The sequence below is a fragment of the Miniopterus schreibersii genome (genome assembly GCF_964146895.1).
Source record: "Miniopterus schreibersii genome assembly, chromosome: 14".
Taxonomy (NCBI): Eukaryota; Metazoa; Chordata; class Mammalia; order Chiroptera; family Miniopteridae; genus Miniopterus; species Miniopterus schreibersii.
The window spans coordinates 50,191,598-50,214,931 of record NC_138114.1 but is presented as its reverse complement, the minus strand read 5'-3'; the positions used below and the strand labels follow the sequence as shown (position 1 = coordinate 50,214,931).

The window sequence follows — 23,334 nt, the reverse complement described above, 5'->3', positions numbered from 1 at the left end:
GGTTATTTACCCGAGCCTCTCTTACGCCTTCAGAGTAGTGTTCAAGCCAGTTTGCTGTGGAGGAAATTTTGCTCTTCAATATGAAAGTCTAACAACCTAGCTAAACTCACCTACTGGAATTTTTATATAGACAATCTTGCTTCTATTTTCAGAGTTAAGCATTTTGTGTTTCAGGTGAGTTATTTGCCTCCTGTCTTTATAGCGACATATCATGGTGTGGCATTCAACTTGGATTTAAAAATGAGGGTGGGAGGTAAAGTGATTGAGAACCTTTGCCTAAGGATTAGGTTTAACTCATTTATGGATAACTGGTGGGGTTCCAGAAACAGACTGGGGTCTTCCAGTGAGAATGGGAACATAGGTTTTGTTTCTTGTCTCTAGCCCCTAACTCTAATTAGTGCTTACTCTGGTTTGAGGACTGCCTACAGCCAGGCAGCTCAGACTGGAACCTTCTTGAACGCAGGTTATTACAGTAACCTTCCAGAGTGCAAAGGATTTCATCTTCCATTTAGTTTGAGGGGCAACAGCTGGAATGAGCTTTCCACTATTTAGGAATCTTAAGAGTGATTCAGGGTTAATTATGCTCCCTCCTGATCTTAGTATCACAAGTGTGTTTCAAGAACTGGAAGTGGTGGGTGGGTGCACAGACAAAAAGCCAAGCCAAGTAGCAAAGTTATAGGCAAGATTAGTGAATTCATATACTGTTACTGTATAAATACACGTCATATTTTTTTAAACAGCACCATTTCCAAATGTATACACAATATGATTATAACGGCACGATTTTTAAAGGTGGAAAATGCTAGCTGCTAGTTTAGTAATAAAAGGTCTGGTACATAAAATAAAGAGCTGTATCCTACCTGCTACAGATTGTGCATTTTTACACCTCCAGCTAGGACAGAAGCCACAAGGAAGGGACACCCACCCAAATTAATGCTGGAAAGTTGACTTTAAACCTTCACTTCTCGAAACTGATGCTACCAGGGCTTGCGTCGCCTGGAATTAGAATAACTGGTTAAGGACAACTAAGAAATACTGTCTCAAACAATAAAAGTCATTTTACCGACATTCCGTAAAATGCCGGTTTTAAGTTCAATTAAGAGGCTTTTAAAAAAATATTCTAGACCTAGTAAAGTGCCTCGATTAATAAAAATTAAACATCCAAGATTAGATTGAGACCATTTCATACTGACGCGCATCTAAAACGGGTCGACGAAATACAGTAAAGAAACAGCGCCTCTGAGTTGCCATATTTCAGTTCGCGGAATACACGCAGCCTCGCCGTCCGGATGCGCACAAACGCGAAGCCAGAGAGAAATCAGGGTTTCAGCGTCTCGTCTTCAACCACAGTCCTCCGAACGGCCGGCTCGCTTTGAAAAAACCAAGACGACATCCCAAGTCGAACCCACCGCTGAGCTCCCCGGCTCCCCGGCAGCGAGGAGAGACCTGGCACGCAGACCACGAGCGGGAGTGTGCAGGCGGCGACCCTGGGGGCGCCAGGCGGCAGCAGGCCGGGCTCAGCGCAGCTTCTTGCCGGGCGCGCCGTCCCTGGTGCCGCGCGGGGGCGGCCGGGCGGCGGGCGGCGGCGGCACTTTGGAGAGCGGGCAGTACTTGATGGTGTGCGCGTTGTCGCCGCTGGCGCCGCACAGGGGACAGGTGTAGCGGCGAAGCACCGGGCACAGCACCCGCCCGTCGGGTCCCTTCAGGATGTGGGTGGTGTAGAGCGCCACCGCCTCCTTGTTGTTCCGGCAGAACACGCACACCTGCAGCTCGGGCTTGAGCAGCCGGGCGGCGGCCGCCCCGGAGGCTGCGTGCAGCCGGGCCTCGGCCGCCCACGCCGGGGCCCGCTCCTCGCGCGGCGCCACCTCCGCCGCGGCAGCAACGGCCGGCGCGCAGCCCAGCAGCACGGCGGTGGCGCGGCCGGCGAACGGGCTCAGCTCGGCGAAGCGCTCCTCCAGCAGCCCGGCCTCGGCGGGGCCCGCGCACAGCTCCAGCGCGCCCCCCAGGTAGCGGGCCCGGGACCCCGGGTCGTCACTGTCGTCGTCGTCTTCGTCGTCTTCGTAGTCCGGCGGCCCCAGCGGCGGCCCCAGCGCCCCGGGCCCGGTCCCCGCGTGGGGGGAGCAGCAGGACGACGAGGAAGAGGAGGGCGGGGATCCGCCACCGCCGTCTCCGTCGCCACCGCGGGCGCAGCCGAAGCGCTGCTCGCCGTCCACCGCCTTGGTGATGAGCGTGGCAAGCCCCAGGTAGTCGTTCCACGAGCTGAAGGGCTGCGGGTGCGCTGGGCCCTGGGCGCTCACGTAGCGGGCGCTGGGCACGAGCGCCATGGGCGGGGGGGCGCGGCCGCGGCGGGGCGAGTGGGGCGCCCACGGGAAAGCCTCCATGGGCGGGCTGCGGGCCGCGCGCGCCGCCTCCCCGCCGCCGGCGCGGGCCGGACGGAAGGGACGCGCGGAGCTCTCCCGCCGGCCTGCCGCGGGGGTGGGGCCGCCTTGCCGCCTTTTATCAGGCCGGTTCCTCCCCGCCCCTCGGCCTCGCCGCCGCGGCCCTGCCCCCCTGCGCTCCCCCGCCCCGCCACCTCGCCCGCGCCCCGGACGGAGGCGGAGCGCAGGCGGGCGCGCCCGGGACGGGCGGGCGGTGCGCGCGCTCCGCTCCGGCCCGCGCAGATCTCGCGCCCAGCGCGGCGCCGGCCTCGCCAGGTGCGGGGAGGCTTTCATTCTGGGAGGGGGCGCGCGAGGCGCCTCCACGGGCTCCGGCGCTAATTGGCTGCCGACCGGAGCCCCCCTGCGCCGCGGGTGCCGCTCAGGACGCTGATTGGTGGAACCGGGGGAGGGGCGTGCCCTGCCCGCGCAGCCCGGCGGGGCGGGGTACGTAGCGGAGAGAGGAGCCGGGGAGGGGCGGCTGCTGGGGCTCGCCTCCGCCTGCGCCCTGCGCCCTGCGCCCTGCGCCCTGGGCTTGAACAGGTGTCGGGGCCCGGGGCTCGGTTGTCCTGGTGGTGAGACTCGCCGAGGACGGGGGTAGGTATGGCGACGGGGGAATGCCCCAAGGCGCACGCACCCACCTCCCAGCCCGGGCCAGAAGCCCCTCCTCGCCTCCCCCCTCCGCACCAGCATCCGCGAGAAAGGCTGTGGGCAGGCAGGACTGGGCGCGATCCGAGGGTGCCGTTTTAGAGTCAGCGCCGCCCAGCAGTCAAGCAACTTCCCTTTGCACAGCACTTTGGAGAGATTTCAGCTGGATGAAATCCTCGCGCAAACCTCTGAGGTGCACAGAAGTTCGGGTTCTCCCCGTAGTTAGTGGAGGGACGCAGCACTTCCCACAGGGCCTCGGTAGGGATGGGGACCGGGCCAGACAACCTCCCAGCCCTAGGATTGGGGGTGTGGGGGTGTGGTGTGTGGTGTAGCTCCCCTCCAGTCCCCCCGGGGGGCTGTACCGAAATCTGAGGTGTAATGCGCAATTTGAAAAGCAAAGCATATTCAGCATCACAGTTGAATACTTTGAAACGAATACAGTGTTTTTGTAAAAACAATGGGAAAAAATCTTACTAGGAGGGTGCCAGGTGGTCATGCCCTTCCCAGGAGAAGGGGCAACACTTCTTTTGTGTTTCATGGGAAGGTACTGGGCTCTCCTTGCAGGGCTCTCCTCTGGTGGCTGGGCTGGCAGGGCAGGGCTTCCCTTCCCGCATGGCTACTGGGACAAGGAGCGGGCTGCTGGTGCTGGCAGCCCTCATCAGGCGTGAGGCCTGCCCACAGCTCTGGCTGCGCCCAGGGGAGGATGCCCAGATCCTAGGGCTGGCGCCAGTTCCCAACAGAATGAATGAGTGGATCAGAATGTCAGCAGTGGACAGGGTGCCTGGGGTCATCCAACCCCATCTTACTGTACAGATGGAGTAAATGGACTCGGGGGAGAGGAGGACTTCCTTCAGGTCATACAGGGAATATGTACCAGCAGGAACTAGGACCTGGGCCCCATCGCGCCTGGCTTGGTGGCCTTCCTGCTTCACCATGGACCCCGAAGGCATTTCACAACAGGAGTTCACATGCACATCAGAGGCCACCAGAAGATGCGGCCATGCCTTTGGCTTGGGCCGCTGCCCTCGAGGACAACCCAGGGAAGTGGCAGGCACAGGGAAGGACTTGAGGCAGTAACATGACGCCTGTTCTGGCCACCTGTCCGTGTGAGGGGTTGAAGATACGTTTTCCTAGTCTCTTCCTCACCTCCTACTCCCTGAAGCTTGATCTAAGTCCTGAAACCAGGCAGTAATATTCTGTACTTGCCAACCCAGTTCCTTTTTCAAGTTTGTGTTGGCACCCAAATGAAAAGACCATTCCTTTATTTCCTCCCTTTCTCCCACCAAAAATAAATAAAAGAGCCCGTAAGGCATGGGGCTCCCGCAGAAGCGTGGCAGGTTTGCTGACACAACTCTGAGCTCTTAGCACGAGAGCGAGGCCCCCAGAGTGGTATGAAGGTTATAATTCTATAAATGGAAAATTCCACTCTGTTCGCACAGCCCTGCAGCCTGCATACTTTCAAGGTATGCAGACCTTGCAAGCTTTGAGGGGGAGCCGCCGTGCTGAGGACAACTTCTGCAAGGAAAGTTTAAAACCGCCAGCTGCTGTGTCTGTCTGATCCCCCTTGGTCAGCCCCAAGAGAGGCCGGCAAAAAGTGAGGCCTCTCCTCTCCTACATGTTGTCTGCCTGTGGTTTTACAAGGGGAATAAAAATCTTTAACTGCACGTGAAGAACCGAGTGCCTTGATTTAGAGCTGCAGGCTGGGTGGGTGGGTAGCGACGATCGCCAGGAGATGCCCCGCAAAGGGGTGGATGGGACGTCATGTGTTCTGGGGACCTGGCTCTGTGCTGTTTCCACAGGCAGCTCACCTTGTCTGCTTTCAGCCTTGTCCACTGTCAAACCCTAGTAGGTCTTTGTCCCGGAAAGGATACCTGGAAGTGGAGCCCAAAGTGCATGAAGGCTTTTGTTCTTGGGCACATACTGGCCTCAGTGCACTGGGTGGCCGTAGGCAGGCCGAGGTGGTGCCTGGTTCAGCTCTGGGTTAACTATAGTTACTTTTGTCTCCAGGCCTAGGCTGCAGCCTGGCTGGGAGCTCGCCAGCTCTCCTTGAGGTGGTGGAATTGACTTCAGAGGTGTGCTTAGCACCTTCCCTTTCCAGAAGTCTGAAACAAAACTGACAGAAATAGCCAGAGTATGCAGGTGTCTTCGAGGGACACCTCAGATTGGTGGAGGCAGGAAGACATCAGGATGGGCCTCATCACAAAGGTGAGGGTGTTGCTCAGTTTCCTCTGGAATGGGCCTGCAGGCACAGGCAGGAGGCTCTGGCAGCCCAGGGGTGGGTGGTAGGAAGGCCACTGGGCTCTGTGTCCCCACTTCTCCCTGTGGCCCCCAGCCTGGGCCATTTCCTTTGCTGGCCGCAGAACTGAACCAGAGGAGGCAACACACAGGCCTCAGGCGTCTTGAGGCTCTTCAGAAACATGAGGTCAGCCCCGGGGAATGAAGCAGCTTGGCGGGTGTCCAGGCAGCCACAGAGATGCTGTTTGTCAGACTCTGGGTTCCCGCTGACTCGCCTGCCAAACTCTTTCGAGGGGCAGGAAGCGCTTCGGCTCCCCAGCCGTGGGGCTCTGCTGCGGGTGAGGCTCATCTGGGCGCGTTGGGGGCTCTCTCTGTAACAGTGTTGACTTTGTCCATAGCCTGTCCCTGGCCAAACTCAGAGAGTCCCGGGGATGGTGCTCCTGCCCTTTGGGGGCTTGGAGTTGGCCGTAGTGGGTTGAGAAGGCACGTGGTGCAGTGGCGGGAGCTTGCTGAGCCCGTGGCTGGGTTTTCTTCCTGGGCCTCCTGCACAGTCGCATGGCCTTAGATGAGGGACTTAACCACTCTCGGCCCCAGCTCCTTCCTGTCTTCAAGCAGGGCCTCATCAGTGGACAGTGGCAGCCACTTCCCCCTTCTTGTCTGCCCTTGTTCCAAGTGAGTCCCCTCCCTCAGCCTCGGGGATGAACTGTGACAGGTGGAAGGCAGCGGAAACATCCCATTTCCCCTGGGCAAGGGTTGGGTTAGGAGAGGGCTGGTGACCCTGTCCCAGTCCCTGGTATATAAGAGGACGTGTGTTAGGAGGACTCTGGGAGGGAGTTTGCTCCCTTGTTGAAAAAAAAAAGTAACCAACAAACTGCCTCACTTTCTCCTGGCCACCGGCAGGCTGTGGAGCTGAGGCTACCCCGAGGGACAAGTCTCAAGGACAAGAAGCTGGCACACTGGTGATGGCTAACCTTAGGGACATCTCCCTTGATGACTTGGTGACTTGTTGCACAAGATAAACATCTTTGTGGTTTTAGCCACTGAGTCCGGTTTTCTTTTACCTGCAGCTGAATTTGTTCTAATTGAAATGTGCAGTAATATGGAAAAAAACGCGCTTGGTGGCCCTGTCGGGAAGGGAGGGTACAGTATTCTGGCCAGAGGAGGTGGCAGCCAGGCTGGAACTGTGTATGTGGACAAGAGCAGGAAGGAAATGAGAGAACTGAGAACAGGGGCTTTGCCGGGTCTCCCGTCACGGGGCCTTGCCTGGCGCTAAGGCCTCCCAGCTGATGGTGATGATAGTGACGCGACCGCAGGTCTTCAGACCAGGTGCTTCTCGGCGTCGGCTCACGGACCTCGACGCAGCAGCCACGTGAGGCAGGTGCTGCGCTTGGCCTCGTGTTACAGCCGAGGGGCAGGCCCCCCAGCTCACGAGCAGCAGGGCTCACGTGAAACCTGTGTCCATCTCACTGCACAGCTGGGCCTGCTTCGTGCAGCTGGTCATCCTCCGGGGACACATGGGAGAGCCTGCAGGAGCATAGGTGGCAGGGACAGGAGGAGATGGGAGAGGGAGCTGCCTGGGGCAGAACGGGGCACACGCCACCCTGTGTCAGATTGCCCCCCAAGCAAAACCGTTTCCATGTCAAAATGGTCTGGATTTTTCTATTTACCCAGCAGTGGATTCTTAGGTACAGTGAGTAATCCTTTTTGTCTGTAACACACCCGTCCTCCTCCCCAGAACGTGGTTTGCGTTTAGAAACCTGGGTTGTCCACGTTTTGTTTAAAGCAGGATATGCTGGGAAGCTGACAGTCTGAAAGGCAGGTATCCTGGGGCTGATGGTGCTAATAATAATAGTAATAACAATAGCTCTCAGGCACTCAGCATGAACTCATATCTCTTCTTAAATCTTCCCAGCAGTCCTATAGTGATACCCATTTCAAGAAAAGGAAATGAAGTTTGGGGAGGCAAAAAGAGTGTACCCAGCATCTCCCAGCTGGTTAGGTGCCCTGGGCCTTTCTAAAGCTTCAGGTGAAAGTGTTTCCCTCATTGAGCTGCTCAGGCAGGTGCTGGTCCTGGTAGGCACGGAGGGGTCAGCTGCTCTGGTGGGGTGACTGTTTTCAAGATTGCTCAAATCATCCTAGACATCTGCTGGTCTTACCTGACTTACACGTACATTTCCCCAGCTGTCCCAAGTTCCCTAGGGGTTTCTTGTGCCTTGACAGTGCCTGTCTGTGATGGAGAGTTGGCAGTAGTGTCTGTCCTGGGGCTTCTGGGGCTTAGTGACCAGAAAGAAGGAGGGTGATGGCTTAGGCTGGAGTAAATTGAACAGCCTTGAGCAAGTCATTCCCCTTCTCTGGACCTTGGTTTTCTCTCATTTAAAACAATTGGATGGTCTAAGTGTTTTCTTGCCTCTTTCTAGCTCTAAAGTTTGTTTGTTCACCATCAAGGCCTAGGACTGAGTGGTGGGTAAGACTGACATTCTCCAGAGCTCCTGGAGCTCACCTCTATTTGGGCAGACAGACGTGCAAACAGGTGATGATGCTTTGGTGGGATGCTGATTGGTTTTCCCTGGCTGCTGTGATAAATTGACTACCAACATAGTGGCTTAAAACACACTTATTTTCTCACCACTCTGGAGGTCAGAGGTCTGAAATGGGTCTTGCTGGACTGAGATCAGGTGTCTGTCTGCAGGGCTGGCTCCTTTCTGGAAGCTGTAGGGGAGAATCTGTTTCCTTGCCTTTTCCAGTGTCTAGAGGCCGCCTGGGTCCCTTTGACTTGTGCCCCCCTTCCCCGCCCTTCTTCAAAGCCAGCATCAGGAACTAAGTCCATCTGACCTTACGCTGCCATCTCTCTGTTTTTCCTTCCGCGTCCCTCTTCCACATTTAAGGACCGTTGTGATGACGCTGTGCTCCTAATCCAGGGAAGCCTCCCTGTTTTAAAGTCAGCTGGTCAGCAACCTTAATTCCATCTCCAATTTTAATTCCGTTTGCCATGTAAGGTAACGTGGTCACAGGTCTGTGTGGCCACTGTTGTGCTGACCGCACTAGCTGTGTGACCTTGGGCAGGTATTCTCTTTGAACCTCAGCTTCATTTACAACAGGGTTTCTTTTTATTATTTTTAAACCCTCATCCGAGGATAAGTTTATTGAATTTTTAGAGAGGAAGGGAGAGAGAGAGAAACATTGATCAGCAGTCTCCTGCACACACTCCAACTGTGGATCAAACCAGCAACCCAGATATGCTCCCTGACTGGGAATCGAACCCGCAACCTTTTTGGTGTATGGGGCAATGCTCCAACTTAACCTCAGCACCACTGACATTTATTGACATAAAGAAAGAGAATTCTTGGTTCTGGGGAATGATCTGTACATTGCGGGATGCTCAGCAGCATCCCTGGACTCTATCCATTCGATGACAATAGCAATTGCCTCCTTTCCCACAATGTGACAACCAAAAATATCTCCAGACTGTCACATAGCCCTTGGGGGCACAAACGCCCCTGGTTGAGAACTGATCTATAGAATGGGTACTTCACAGGGTAGTTATGGGGATCAGACAACATGGTGAGAGTAAAAGGTTCATTAGGATAGTGGCTTAGGTCCCTCCCCTAAGTGGTAGCTATCTGTATTTTACTTCTCTGAACGCACATTACTGTTATAGTAATTAAAAGTTATTAGAAACAAACTTTTAGCAGTTGCGCACTAGGCTTGAAGATGAAATATTCCCCAAAGCCCAAGGTACCTTTTCAATAAAAATACTACAAGTGAATTTTAATTATTCAAATAGTGGGTTAATTCCTATTATGAAAAATTTTAACAATATAGACAAGGCTAATGTTTTCCTTCATCTCCTCAACCCCCACCCTCTTACCATTTCCTTCCCAGAGGTGACCCCTGAATATAAGTGCCATGAGGACAGGGACTTCACTTGTATTTTTCATCGTTTTATCTCCAGAGGTAGAAGTGGTGCCAGGCACATTGTAGACATTCAGTCCATGTTTGTTGAATGAATGAATGAGCTTAGTGTGTATTATTCCAGTTCTTTTTAAAAATTTGCTATATATATATCTTACTGGTTATTATTACACCCTGTTTTCACAGTTTACTAGCCATATGGTCAAGTTACCGAACCTCACAGAACCTTAATTTTATCTGCCAGACAGGGTTAATAATACTACTGCCTGGGATTTTACAAGGTATGCCACGCACTTATATGAGCATGCCCACACATTCTTTTAAATTTAAATTTAGTACATCTGCGATCCTATGTGTTGTTCTGCAGTTTGTTTTTTCCACTTAATATGTCTTAGGAGCTTTCCAGGCCAGTACATATAGAATCATCTCCTTTTTAGCTTCTATAAAGATGAACCATGGTCTATTTAAGGGTTGGTGTCAAACTCCCTGCTCTCCAACTCCCAGTGTCTGGCAGGTGCTCAACGAATAAGTATCTTTTGCTGAATCATTGGACAAAGTGCTCCACAAGCCGGAGGAGCCCGTTGATATTTTAGTTTCCATCAACTGTTCAAATCTTTGAGTCTCTTTAGTTTGAATGCGTCAGAGTCTGGTCTGGAAATCTACCCGAGATTATTTTTAGCCTTTTTGGCCAGGGGACCAGCCGCTCTGTGGAAACGTGCGCTCAGGGCCAGAGGCTTGTCTACACGTGCTGCCTTCAGCAGGCGGTCACCGGCTCTGGGTGACCTGCCTGGGCCCAGGGTGGACCTGCCTCGGAAGCTGGTGCGGAACCTTGAGTCCCGAATCTTCCAACAGGACTGGGGGCTCTCCTGGGGTCAGCTCTAGCCAATAGGGAAGGGACCCGAGGGGATTCCTGGGTGCTTTCCTGGTCCTGATCAGACTGTCTCTATGACGGTAGCTGGATGCTGATGGGACATTGCACTCTGGCCGCAGCTTCTGCCCTAGCTGGTTTTGCTCAGTGGTTAGAGCGACGGCCCATGGACTGAAGGATCCCGGGCTTGATTCCAGCCAAAGGCATGTACCTCAGTTGCAGGCTTGATCCCTGATGCTGTTCAGGTTGTGTTCGGGAGGCAACCAACCAATCGATGTGTCTCTCTCACATCGATGTTTCTCTCTTTCCCTCTCTCCCTCTCTTTCCCTTCCATTCTTCTGAAAATGCAATGGAAAAATATCCTCAGGTGAGGATTAAAGAAAGAAGTATAGAAGGATAGATATAAAATTGCTAACAGTGGTCATTTCCAGGAGCTGGAATTATGGGTGACCTTTTTTGCATAGTAATAGATACATTTTTAGAAAAATGGAATCGGAGCAGCAACATGCTTCCTGGCCTGCAACTTGTAGAAAGCTTGGCAGACAGTGGAAGAAATGTTTTCCTATAATAAATTAGAAAGTGTTTTATTTTTCCTTCAGCTAATCTTTCATAATAAATTTAATTGTGGTGTGGCAGGGCTCTTTCAAATAATTCTTTCCTGAAACAACATCTGCTGGTCTCACATTGCCAGAAAGGACCCTTGATAAGTTTGAAGTTGGTGAAGATAAAATACTAATTTTACAATTTGCCCATATTTTGCTTTGATTTGAGATGAGCTGCATGGGGGCCATACAGGGAGGACCCAAAGACACCTGAGAGTAACCTTTGGGGTCCACAGAGCAGGAGAGTTCTGCCGGGGCTGCAAATCTGTGATAGTGGAACCTTCTGCCACCTGGTGGGGCCTTTCCTCCACCTTCTCCAACACCTGTTCCTCCTGAGTGCATGTGGCTCCATCACTTGGACGTCCCTTTGGGTGATGCCACCTCTTATATCAGCCACCTTCATCCTGCATCTGATGTCTGGAGCCCTCACAGAATCCTGGAGTCTCAGGGCTGCTCATGGATCATGGTGAGGCCCAGGAGTGGTCAGAGCAGAAGAGCTGGCCAGTGGGGGTCAGGGCCAGCATGCCTGGGAGATCCCAGCAGGGCCCCTGCTCCTAGTGTAGGGGAGCAGGAGGCCCCAGGTGGCCCTAGAGAGAGCAACAGTGCAGGGAGGAGGCAGGAGGATCTTCATGGCACCAAGCCTAGGAGCTGGGCTCTGCTGTTACTTGCTGAGGGGCCTCATGTGTGTGGTTTCATTTTCCCTGAACCTCAGTCACATGGTCAATACTATGGGGCAGGAGCTCCCCAGCCAGCTGGTGTGAGGATACAGTGAGAATAGATGGAGGCATTCTGTAAACCATGGAGTGCTGGGCAGGGCAGTCGCCCCTCAGCCCTTCCTCCTAGCGCTGACCTCCCTGGGGAAATTCTGACCCTTTGTCACCTGGCTGCCAGGGACAAGCTGAGATGGGGACAGCAGTGAAACGGGGGGCCTGCTTTACTCCAGCCAGAGCTGCGGGCGGGCTGTGCAGCACTGTCTGAAGGGCGCCCCCTGGTGTCCATGGCGATGGGTTCCACCTTCCCTGAGTTTACAGCCCCTTTGCAGGGGGAGTTGCACCCTCATGGTAACGCAGGACTTCAGGGCTGGGACCACCCTCCGTCTTTCCTCATCTGCAACTTCTGCTGCACAGTAGAGTCACCTGGGGGATTCTTACAACTAGGATGGCTGACCCTCCCCAGTTAATTAAATCAGACTGGAGGGTGGGGCTCTGGGATGGGTATGTTTTCTAGGCTCCCCAGGTAATTGTAATTGCAGGCCAAGTCGAGAGCCCTGCTGCAGGGTGATGAAGTTCAGCTGTCTTGAGAAACAATAATAGCAGAAACGTGAGTAGAATCTGCAGACTTGTAATCGTGCATGTCAAACAGTATACTATTCCCCATCTAAAACAGAAGCGGTAGGAGATAAAGCAGGAAATCGTGTGTTTTTGTTTTTTTTTTTTGACAGAAGTCGATTCTAAGTTAAGTATTCCCGAGAGAAAAGCAGGGGAAACATTTTTACCTGTCCATCACTTGTCCTTAGAGGACACAAATAAAATACGTTAGCTCCTTGACTTGGTCAATGCCCCATGAAGAATTTCCCAATCTCCTGCTTTTTTTTGGCCAGCATTCTGAAATCTGAGTGGGGGAAGAAGGCTGTGGGTCTCCATGTCCAATATGTCAGCTTTGCTTTAATTTCCTGTTTTCGGCACAGGTCCTCCCTCCCTGTAGTTCCTTGATGTCCCCCAGTGGAGAGAGCCTCTCTTCCTTCCTCCAGGGAATCGGCATCCAGTCTTCTCTGGGGCAGAAGGGGCATTTGGCCAAGTATGGGGAGTGGGAGAAGTAACTGGGGTCTAACTGCTTCTTAGGTGGCCTTTCAGCTACTAACCGTCATGTTTCCAACCCCCCCTCGCCCCTCCTGCCGGGGTACCTGGTGCTGGGTTCTCCCGTGTTCGTCAGGTTGGGTCTACAGCTTTCTCCCCTTGTCTTCCTCTGTCAGTTACAACTTACCCATCTGCTTTCCAGCTTCAAAACGTGGCTCCTGCTGTTTCTCATTCCTTGTGTTCTTGTGCATTTGTTCCTTCCAGAATCCCTTGACTGCGGTTTTAATGGGGTGCGGGAGGCGTCCCAGGTGAGCGTGGTCAGCCCCTCATCGTCATCAGCCGTCTTCCCCATCACCGTAGTGAGAACTTATGGCATCACTTTGTGTGGACATGTGAGTTATTGCAACTCTAGCGAATGGCTAGTTAACAATTTCAAACGAACTGTTCAGGTGTAATTTATTTTCCTGGAGGTTCAGTTTACACTGTGAAGGAAATGGCCTCTTAGAATCTTCTAGGGCAGCGATTTTCAACCTTTTCCATCTCATGGCACATAAATTAATTACTAAAATTCTGTGGCACACCAAAAAATATATTTTTTGCCAATCTGACAAAAAAAAAAGCATGATTTTGATTGAATCCCCCCCCCCCCCAAAAAAAATGTACCTACCCTTTTTGCTCCAAATTGACTCTTTAAAAGATCGGGGGCCTATACTTGTATATAAGGATTTCTGGTTCCAAGAATTAACCGATCAGAGGCAGCCTTATTATGTGACGTGACCAATAATATTATATGACCTATATAAGGTTCAAGACGGGGTTCACACTGGACGGTTATTGTGTTTCCTGTTGCCATTTTGTTATTTGACAATCTAAGGGAAAAGAGGTCAGTGCCCCAGACTAGATAGGTATCGCATGTTCTAAAAATCTTGTGGCCCGGCCGGCATGACTTAGTGTTGAACGTGGACCTATGAACCAGGAGGTCACAGTTCTATTCCCGGTGGGCTCGATCCCCAGTGGGGTGTGTGCAGGAGGCAGCCGATCAATGACTCTCTCATCATTGGTGTTTCTCTCTCCCTCTCTCTTCCTCTCTGAAATCAATTTAAAAAAAATTCTTGCGGCCCACCGGTTGAAAATCTCTGTTCTAAGGTGATGGGTTGTGTGAGAGGAAAGTCTCTGTGTTGAACATTGATGGAACAAACTTTTTAAGAGACAACTTTGTTTTGCACAGAAATAGGATGGAATGTGTCACAGGTGCTGCTGAGTGGTGAGCTCAGGGATTTACACCACACTTCTGGCTTTGTGTGGCTTTCCATTCACAGTTACTGCTGGAATGTGTCCTGTGGACTTTCTTTCCCCAAGAGCGAGAGTTGTGCATTGGATTCTCTTTGGACATAAACATTTCTTCCTTTGTTGTAAATGCCAGGATTTGTAAAGTCGAACTCCGAGCTGTGGACTGAGAATGCACTTGACTGAACTAGGCGTCAGAGGTTCTGGGTATTGGATTCGGGGAGGTGTCTTGAAATAGGGCTCCATGTGCTTCTACTTTTTACTAAGTAGTTCAGGCAGGAGTTGGAGGCGAGTGGAGGGATTTGGGGCCCATGGAGAAGCTGTTTGTGCGTGGCTCCTGTCTGCTAGTTGGGGTGGGAGGAGGCACAGCTGTGGCCAAGTTGAGAACCAGGTTACTTGAGTAAGACCCCAGACGGCAGGTGGGGAAAGAGGCGGCCGGAAATCCCGACTCTTGGCCACAGGCAGGTTGCCAACTCCAGTGAACTTCTGACGAACCTTTCCGATGTGTTATGCTCCCCAAGGTGGAGGGAGCTCTGGGGGAGCAGGCGGAGGCCATGTCACCAGTCAGGAATGCAGAGTCTACTGGTTTAGAAAGTCCCCTCCCACTAACTCTGCAGGGGTTGGCGCACTTTTTCTGTACAGGGCCAGGTAGCAAACATCTTAGGCTTGGCGTCTGGAGGGTCTCTGTTGTATGCTCTTTTTCTTTTTTACAAACCTTTAAAAATGTGTACCAGTTCTCAGCTAGCTGCATACAAAGAGGCCGAGGGCAGGATACGCCCGCGGGCCATAGGTGGCCCGCCGGCCCCTGCATCACATCACTCCTGTTTAGTTCCTTCCTGAAACCTCCCATAAGCGGAATCATTTTGTTTTTTTTTACTTTCTTTCCTCTACTAGTGTATGAATGCCACAGGGGCCAAGGCCGTGGCTATTCTGTTCTCCGCTCTGTCCTGCAGGCCTAAGGCAGTGCCTTATGCAGGGTGGGCACTCCAGCCTGGGCCGAATGATTGATTGAATGCTGTATTAGTTCTAATTTCATCGCTGGCAACTCACCTGTGAAACAAGGGACATGAACTGGGCAGTCTCTGAGGGGCCTTCCAGAGCTCAAGTTCAGGCATTCTAATTTACCGACAATTACAGCTGCATGGAGGGAAAGCAAATGGGCCCCGTGAGCCGAGGGCTGGCTCCTGCCCGCGTCTCCCCTGCCTGTGCTCAAAGAGAGAGGTTTCTATAAAAACCAATCTGATCCTATCAATCCTCTGATAGTTTGCTGTTCCAGCCCTCATCTAAGCAGGCACCAGAGTCAAATTATTCAGCAACTGGTACAAGCACAGGCACTGACCAGTCAGGGTAGACGCTGGAGCTGCCATGGTGACACCTACAGCTCCTCTCTCCACCCCTCTCAGCATTGCCCTGACTGTTCTCTACCTGGGCCTGAGCATTCCGTGCCTCCTTTCGTCATTCATGCTGCTTCTTCCATCTGGAATGTCCTTCCCCAATCTAATTTTCTTTTGCCTGGCAAACTCCTATGCATCCTTTAAGACCCTACTCACCATCAGCTCCTGTGTCACCCAGACACACTTAATTGCCCCCTTATCTGCATTTCTGTAGCATTGAACGCTTCTCCATGGTCACACTTTGATGGTGGTGTTGTCACTGATTTGAGTTTGTCTCCCCCCTGGATTCGGTCCTCAATGCCTGGCTCCTAAAAGCCTCAATACATGTTTACAGAACCAAAGGGATTTAAATCGGAAGAGTGAGACTCACATGGCAGATTTCAGGGACCGTGTGTCTGGGATCAATGTGACATTTCCTCTCCTGGGTTTTGACACTTGGCTCCATCACCATCACAAGTGGGCGTTTTTGTGAGGCTCTTGCATGTCAAGAGAATTGGATGGCAGCCCCAGGCAGCTGGTCCTTCAAGAACTGGCACGTGGCCTAATGATGCCCACGCCACTGGCCATCTGCAGGAGGCGGGCCATTGGGAGGGGGCCATGGGCCTCCCGCCAGGAGTTACCTCACCTTTTGGGGCCCTGGTTTCCTAACTTTTCTTCTGAAGGGATCACTGGATTCCCTCTGAGGTTCCTTCCAGCGGTGAAGCATCAGTGACTCCACTAAAGAAATGGATCCTTTATCTTCTGATCAAATACCACCCATTCTTTAAATTCATCCTCTGGGGAGTGTCCCGGGCTGCAAGTGAGAATCCCTGTGTGGGACTGGGGTGTGTACGTGTGCACACGGCACCGCTGTAACCCTGGACGGACAAGGCTGTCTGCCCAGAGCCCTCACTGGGCGCCAGGCGCAGAGCCACGAGGGCACCTGACACTTTCTGTTGCTCAGCCTTCTCGACACTCTTGTGCCCATTTCACAGTGCGGCTCGGAGAAGTGAGTGGTTGAGGGTGTGCTCTTTGGCACACCCCTGAGGTCACCTATAGATAATTTGTACACTGTGGTGACTTCCTGCCTTTCTTCCTGAGGGTATTCTCTGTCCAGGGGTGTGTCCTGGCCTGTGTGCCAGGGAGTTGACACCCGGAGCATTCCTCAAATTCCCAACCAGTGGTGGGGAGGGGGCCTGGTAGATAAATGCTCAGCTTCCATGCCCTCGGTGCGACAACTCCAGGGGGCTCTGCCCAGTGTCCCAGGGACTCACAGAGGTAGATGCTCCTCAGCATGTCTTTTGTTGGTTTTCCTCCCTTCCCCGCCACACCTGCCCACTTCCAGGAGCCTGTGCTTCCTGGGGTCATATCTCAGATAACCTACCTGCCCCCAATCTGTGCGTCACGGTCTGATTTGGAGGAGCCCACACCTGCTTAGTGGTCAAGGTCTGACTGTGTCAGGCTGACTCTGAATGTCTACGGTGGTGGGTCTTGTAGGGTTGAAGCTGGAAGATTCGCCAGAGCCTTGGTCCTGTTTGTTTCTGGCTCTGATGCCTGATTTCAGCGTGACCTCGATGACTTTTCCGAGGATGTTCACTGAGCGGATATGCTTTCTCCCGGGAAGCCAGAAGCCAGAGCTTGAGGGGAGCCCTGCCTTTTCCCAGGCTCACGTAGGCTCCACTTGTCATCTTGGCCACTGCCCACAGGTCCATGAACTTGACATGGAGAAGGGGGTTTCGTGCTGACCAGCTCAGCCACCCTGTCCCACCCCACAGCCTCCTGCTGGGGCTTCCCACTGGAGGAGCCCCACGGAAGCTGAGCTGCAGGGCAGGGTGGGGAGGCCAAGCAGCCGTTTGAGCCTGGGGCTTCATGGATCCCAGCCTGCATTTCCATCTGAGCAGCGTCTGCACCACCACACTGCTCCTGTTTAATCAGAAAATGCACCTGCACTCGGTGTGTGTTTTTATTTCCGACTGGATGCCTCCCTTTCTCTAACCGTGAAGCACCCAGAGGCCCCACATCGGGAGTAATTGCTCCTGCTGCTCCTTGCTCGCACTTCCCTGACCTTGAAAGGGCCATTTTCTGGGATTGTTGCGAATGGACCTTCACACAACGACTGTAAAATATCTCGGCGCTTGTAGAAAAGAAAGGAGAAGCTGCCCAGAGTGATTCTTCACTTCTCCAGTGTCGTCCCATGAAATGGCCAAGGTGACAGATTCCCGGGCCGCACTCCCATGGTGCCTTCACCCCCATTGGTTGGCCCCTCTGATGCTGGAAATGACATTGCCTTCTTCCCCCATTGAGTGATGTCAGCCCAGCAGCTGACCCTCATTCTTACAGCCTTCCAAGGACACTGAGCAGAGATGCTGAGAGCCGAGGCTGGGCGGCTGCTCAGCCCCCTGAGTAGGGAGGATCCGCCAGTGGACGAGTTTGGGACGGTCAGTGAGTTTTCTGAGACCTGGAAGATTTCTTTAACTAGGAACTGGATCTCCGGCTCTCAGTCACGTTTGGTCTCTCCTTCCACCGCCAGCACGTAGCCCACCTTGGAGCTCGTTGCCTGTACAGAGGCCTGATGCTCACTTTCCCAGCCGGATCTGCTGCTTCCCTCCTGTCCTGCAGGGTTGCGAGGTGCCCCTGAGACAGGCCTTCAGAGGGCGTGAGGGCGGGAGGCAGAGTTCTCGTGGGGCCTGAGATCCCTGCTGAGGTGGAAGACCTCATGCCTCCTTTGGAAAGCCAAGCTGTGAGTGGGGAGCCCCCCCGAGGGCTGCGGCCTTCCCAAGCAGACCCCCTGACTTCCAGTCTGTGTGTTAGGGACCTGGGTTCTTGTTCCGGCTCTGGCCTCTGACTTGCTGTTGGACCCTAGATAAGCGTCCTTTCTCCTTCAGGCTTGTCATCAGCAAAACCAGGACTCCAGCAGTGACGTGAGGTCTCGCTGGCTACCCACCCCCACAAGCGCCTCAGGCCGCACTCCTGGTGGTCCTGCTTCTGAATTCTCAAGGTGGCCCATCTTCTCCAGGAGGAAAAAGGCAGCGTTTCTCTGAACTGTCACCAGCTGGTCCTGGGCCTGCCAACCGGTTATTTGGAGAAACAGCAGGGCAGCGATCACTCTAAGTCCCGTCTGTCTCCTGAGATGAGTCACATGGCTTGAGGCTGCACCTGGACTCCTGGCAGACCAGAGCTGGGCTCCATCCATCAGCTGGAACTATCTCCCGCTCCTCAGGGTCCCCACACATCAGGGCTCTAACGGGCCAATTCGCTCGTGGGTGCTGTGGCCTAGCCAGGAGGCACCTTCCGCGGTGGGAATCTGACCTCCAGGTCCAGGGAGGCTCAGGGAAAAGTGCCAGGCAGGGGCTGGGTTGGGTTTCTACGCGAGGAAGGAGGCTAGGGACCCAGGGCTTTGAGGTTGATACTGGAGAATCTGCCTCAGATCAAACAGCCGAGTAGATTTTTATTAATAATAGTCAAGGGAAAGATCACTTATTTAGCATTCACTCTGTCAGACACCGAGCTCTAGGTGCCTCCTACATGTAACCTGGTAGTTACGGGGTCCCCTGTGTCTCAGCATCTGTGGGGAACTGCTTCCAAAGAACAGAGTGTGGCACTTCAGCTGTAATTAAAGGTGGTTTAAAACCTGACTCCATCTCCCGAGGAATATCAAAGGCAGGAAAGAATGTTCTCAGTGCAGCGTGTGGATTTCCTTAGCAACATCTTTCTCCATCTTTCTGCTTCCCAGTGCCTTTCACATGGTTGCTGTCCCCAAAATAACCCCTCATGTCCCATTCTCAACACCAAATTGTCCCTGTATGGCTGGCTCTTCTGCCCGGCCCCCCTCCCCATTAAACACGATGCAGACTCCCTTGCTACTCTGGGTCTTTCTCAATTTATAGCCCTGTTTCAGCATCAGCATGCTGGGTGAAGAAACAGTTCTCTAGGGAATAGGGAGATTGATGATGGCAACATTTATAATTTAATACCTTTTTCTTTTCACATGCATTATTATTAATAACCCTGACATCACAACTGGGTGTGGTCCATATTAATATCCCCATTTTATAGATGAGGAGACTGAGGCCTAAGGAAGCTTGGGCAATCAAAGACAGGTGTTTCGGAGCTCAGGGCCCAGACTCTGGCCAACTAAGCGGAACAAGGGGGCAGCTTTTCCTGAAAGTGTGCTTGGCGTATTTCTCTTTTTGCCACCTATTTTTTTTGTTTTTTTTAAGGGCCACCTCTTCCAGTCCTTCGTAGTTTCAGGGCCAAGCTGTTCATGAATCCTCTCGCTTGTTCCTCACTGAGTTGCCCTCCCTCCTGTGTTCCGGGGGTGGGTGACAGTAGGCAGGAGAGCAGGGTGCCCTCGGTGCCTGCTTTGGGTGCTGTGGTAGTCGGCTCGGGCTGCCACAGCAGAAGGCCGCAGCCTGGGGGCTTCAACAGCAGACATTCATTTTCTCCCAGTTCGCTCTGGAGGCTGGACGTATGAGATTGAGGTGCCATCAGGGTTGGTTTCTGGTGACACCTCTCTTCCCAACTTGTAACAGCCGACTTCTCCATGTTTCCTAACTTGGCCTCTCCTCAGTGCATTTATGGAAGGAGACTTATCTCAGGTGTCTCTTCCTATGAGATTAGGGCCCCCCCTCTGATCTCGTTTACCCTTAACTGTCTCCTTGGAGGCCCTGTGTGCAAACACAGTCATGTTGGGGGTTGGGGCTTCAACATGAATTTTGCCAGTGGGGGTGGGTACACGTAGAATTTGATCTATGGCGCATGCCCAGCGAAGGGTGGTGGGACCTGAAGGGACTGTGTTGGGACAAGGCCGAAAGGAATGGGAGGGGAAATCTAGAGTGAGCAGGAGATGCTCCACTAGGCTAGGGGACGCGTTGGAGAGAACGGGGGGGGGGGGGGGTTTGGTCCCACAGGGAATCCTCCACTGCGGCACCTTGAGCCTCGCTAGGCATGTACTTGGGTTTAACCCCTTTGAGCCTTGATTTCCTCATCTGGAAAATAGGAATAATACTAGTAACTGCTTCATTGGGTGGCTTTGAGGATCAAATTAGGTAATTTATCTAAAGGCCTTGGCACTGTCACTGGCTCCTGGTAAATGGTTAGTAAATACTGGGAGACGGGAGTGCCAGTGGTGGTGGTGGGCCCCTAGAGTAGATGCCCTGAATGCCCGTGTGAGGCACGAGCTGGGACAGCAGGTGTCCTGCACTTTATAGAAACTAATCTCAACAATAGGATGGGTTAGAGGAGAAAAGGCTGCTGGGCTCGGCCCGGTGAGGGGGTGCTAGGGGCCTGAGTGAGGGCACTGTGTCAGACGGGAGGGGACAGATGTGAGACTCCTGTTAGGGTCTCTCAATGTTGAGGAGAGGGAGGGTCTGGCGGGCGAATGAGGCAAGCATGCAGGGAGCTGCCTCAGTTACAGAATGGGACAGATTTCTCGAGACAGGAAGAAGTACATGTTGGGGTGTCAGAGGCCAGAGTGACAGGATTTGAGAGTCCAGTCCTCATGTCCCATGCTGGACATTTATCACCTTTCGCCTCGGCGTCCCCTCCCTTGTGACTGGCACGGCACCACTCCAAGACTTGGTGCCACAAAAAGTAGTTGGTGGCATTCATGAGTTGGTGAGTCATTTTATTTTTTTAAACAAGATTTAAAAAAATTTTTGGCCAAGTACAAAGTTCCTCCTGCATGACTCATTGTAACCAGGGCCATTTTAAAGGATGGGGGCCTGGAGGCTGAAGCAGCAGGGCCCATACGGCAGAAGGATACATGCTTTCTCTCCGAGGCCCCGGGGCTTCCCTCAGAGCCGAGGGACAGGCTGAGAGCCTGAGAGAACTCGGGGAACTCGGGTGCGACTCACCGTGGCCCATACTCAGCGCTGGGATCTGTTTTAAAGGACCCAGGCACTAGCCTGCGGTGGTCACATGTCCACCTGGAAAGTTCCCTGGGAGGATCTCCGTGAACCTTCCTGGGAATGGTCAGGTGCAGGTGGGCCCAGCTCATGGATCTGTTTGGATTTGTGGGGACTGAATCACCTGCGTCCCTTCCATATCCTCAAGGCTTGGGGAGAGGATTCCACTCGTCACAGCTCCCTGAGCCTTCAGCCTACTCCCAGTGCGAGACGATGTCCCCACAGCTAGGGGGATTCCACCTGCTCCTCCGGACCTGGCCTGATGAAGAGGCAGCGTTGTAGTGTTTTTTTTGTTTTTTTGTTTTTAATGCCAGGCTGGTTTCATCATGGGGAGAAAATAAGCTCCAGGTTTTCCCTTGGCTGGGAGAAACTCCGAGTGAACTTCCTTGGAATTTCAGTGGTATTTCTTGGCAGAGCCTTATCTTGGGAAGGAGAAGGCAACCCAGAGGTTTGGATCAGTGGTGGGAGGGTGGGTTTTCTTGCCTGAAGACTCCTTGTTCTTTGTGGAAGCCCCGGGCCCGTGTACGTGCTCACTGGGCCCTGTCTGCAGGGCTGGGTAGCTGTGTGCTTTGCTCAGCCGCTGGGCTGACTCCTGCCAGATGATGACGGTGATGCCACGTAGTGGGTGCTTTCTCTGTTCAAGGTCAAGTGCTTGATATATAGTAGCTCATTTTACCTTCACAACAACCCTATTTGGAAAGTACTGTTATTTCTGCCTGTTCCCACTGTGGGAGCTGAGGCCCAGAGAGGTTGTTTAACTTGCCCAAGGTCACACAGCTAGAAATAGGTGGAGTCAGATTTGAATGCAGACTTTCTGACTTGAAGTGTGACTATGGGCCGGGGAGCTTCCTTGGTGTGGCTGGCTTTAGTCTCTTCCTGCCCCTTCTCGTCCCCAAGTTCCCCCAAAGGCCCTTGCTGTCTTTTGGCCTCTAAGCTGCCACACATGTGCTTCCTTGAGCTGGAATGCCCTTCCACCTGGTCAGCTCTCACTTGTTCTCTTAAGACCTGACTTGGTGACTGCTTCTTGCAGGAAGCTCTCCCTGACCACCCCAGAATGCAGGCCAGGTACCTCTCCTGGTGCTCCCATGGCATCCCGGGCTTCCTCCCAGCAGACTATTTACCACCCAGTGTTAGAAACGGGTCTCTGCTTGTCCATCTCCTCCACCAGGGCAGGCATCTTGAGGGTAGGGCCTGCTCACTACATGTTTGATGAGTGAATGAGTGAGTGAGTGAGTGAGTGAGTGGTTAACTCATGTCTCTTGCTGCAGTGTCTGAGATTATCAAACCTTTGTGTCTGGTCAGCAGTGCAGCCTGCTTGCTGGGTTTCTAGCCCACCTCTCCCCCCTGTGCCTCAGTTTCTCATCTGGAAGATGCAGAGAACCATAGTTCATCTTGTAGGGTTGTCGTGAGGCTTGAATGAGTGACCCACACAAAGCACTCAGAAGAGCCCGGCTACCTGTGAGCTGGGTGCTTCATCTGGGAGGAGGCTCTGCCCCAGGCTGACCTACTTCTCCCTCGGGCACTGCTCTCTGGGGTGAGTGACTCAGCCTTTGAAAATCTGACTTCTTTTTAAGGAGCCAGATCATTCCCCCATGAACCAAAGATGTTTATCAAGGTTAGATGCCAACCAGCTGGGGTTGGGGTGGGGGTGCAGGAGAGCAAGAAAATTGTTCAGATAAAACCAAAAGACCATTTGCCATGGAGGCCAGCAAATAAAATGTGTGTGTGGGGAAAGTGTGTGTGTGTTTCGGGGGGGTGGGGAGGGAGGAGGGAGGCAAACATGTCTTCCATGGGGGGGCTATAAACTCCAGGAAGGTGGAGTTGTTTAGTTTTCCCTCTTGCAGAGTTGTCCAAGGTCTGTTTCCATTACTCCACAGTGTCTTGTTAGAGCTCAGGGCAGCACTTGGAGCAGTCCTGTTATGAGCACATCCCGTGGAATAGAAGTGAAGGCAGCTGAGGGTCCTTGAGGGCTGACCCTTCCGGTCAGTGGGACCGCCCGCTTTCACCCTCACAGCGATCCTACGAAGCGGCCCTGTGACAAGAGCCAGCGGCCACTGCATACAATTTCCATTGTGTAGAAAGGAAGCCAGGTCTTGGAGGCAGGTAACTTGCCCAAGGTCATAAGGCGGTGAGAGCAAAGCCAGGGTTTGAACCAAGTGCTTTGCTCCGGAGCCCAGCCTCTCCAGCCCCTCGTTTTGCAGGTGATTTGAGCACAGAACTTGAACGTGGTCCCAGTTACCAGTGGGAGGTCAGTCCCGTCTCTGGTTAACCAGCCCCGGACTCCCGCTGCCCC

General features: G+C 53.2%; 1 protein-coding gene across 1 annotated transcript; it reads right to left on the bottom strand.

Moving 5' to 3' along the window:
* Positions 1-685: 685 nt before the first annotated feature.
* NANOS1 (nanos C2HC-type zinc finger 1) lies at positions 686-2,430 on the bottom strand. The gene has a single exon (XM_081158443.1). It carries the CDS (start codon positions 2,379-2,381, stop codon positions 1,518-1,520), a length of 864 nt encoding a protein of 287 aa, XP_081014569.1. The 5' UTR covers positions 2,382-2,430; the 3' UTR covers positions 686-1,517.
* Positions 2,431-23,334: the final 20,904 nt, after the last annotated feature.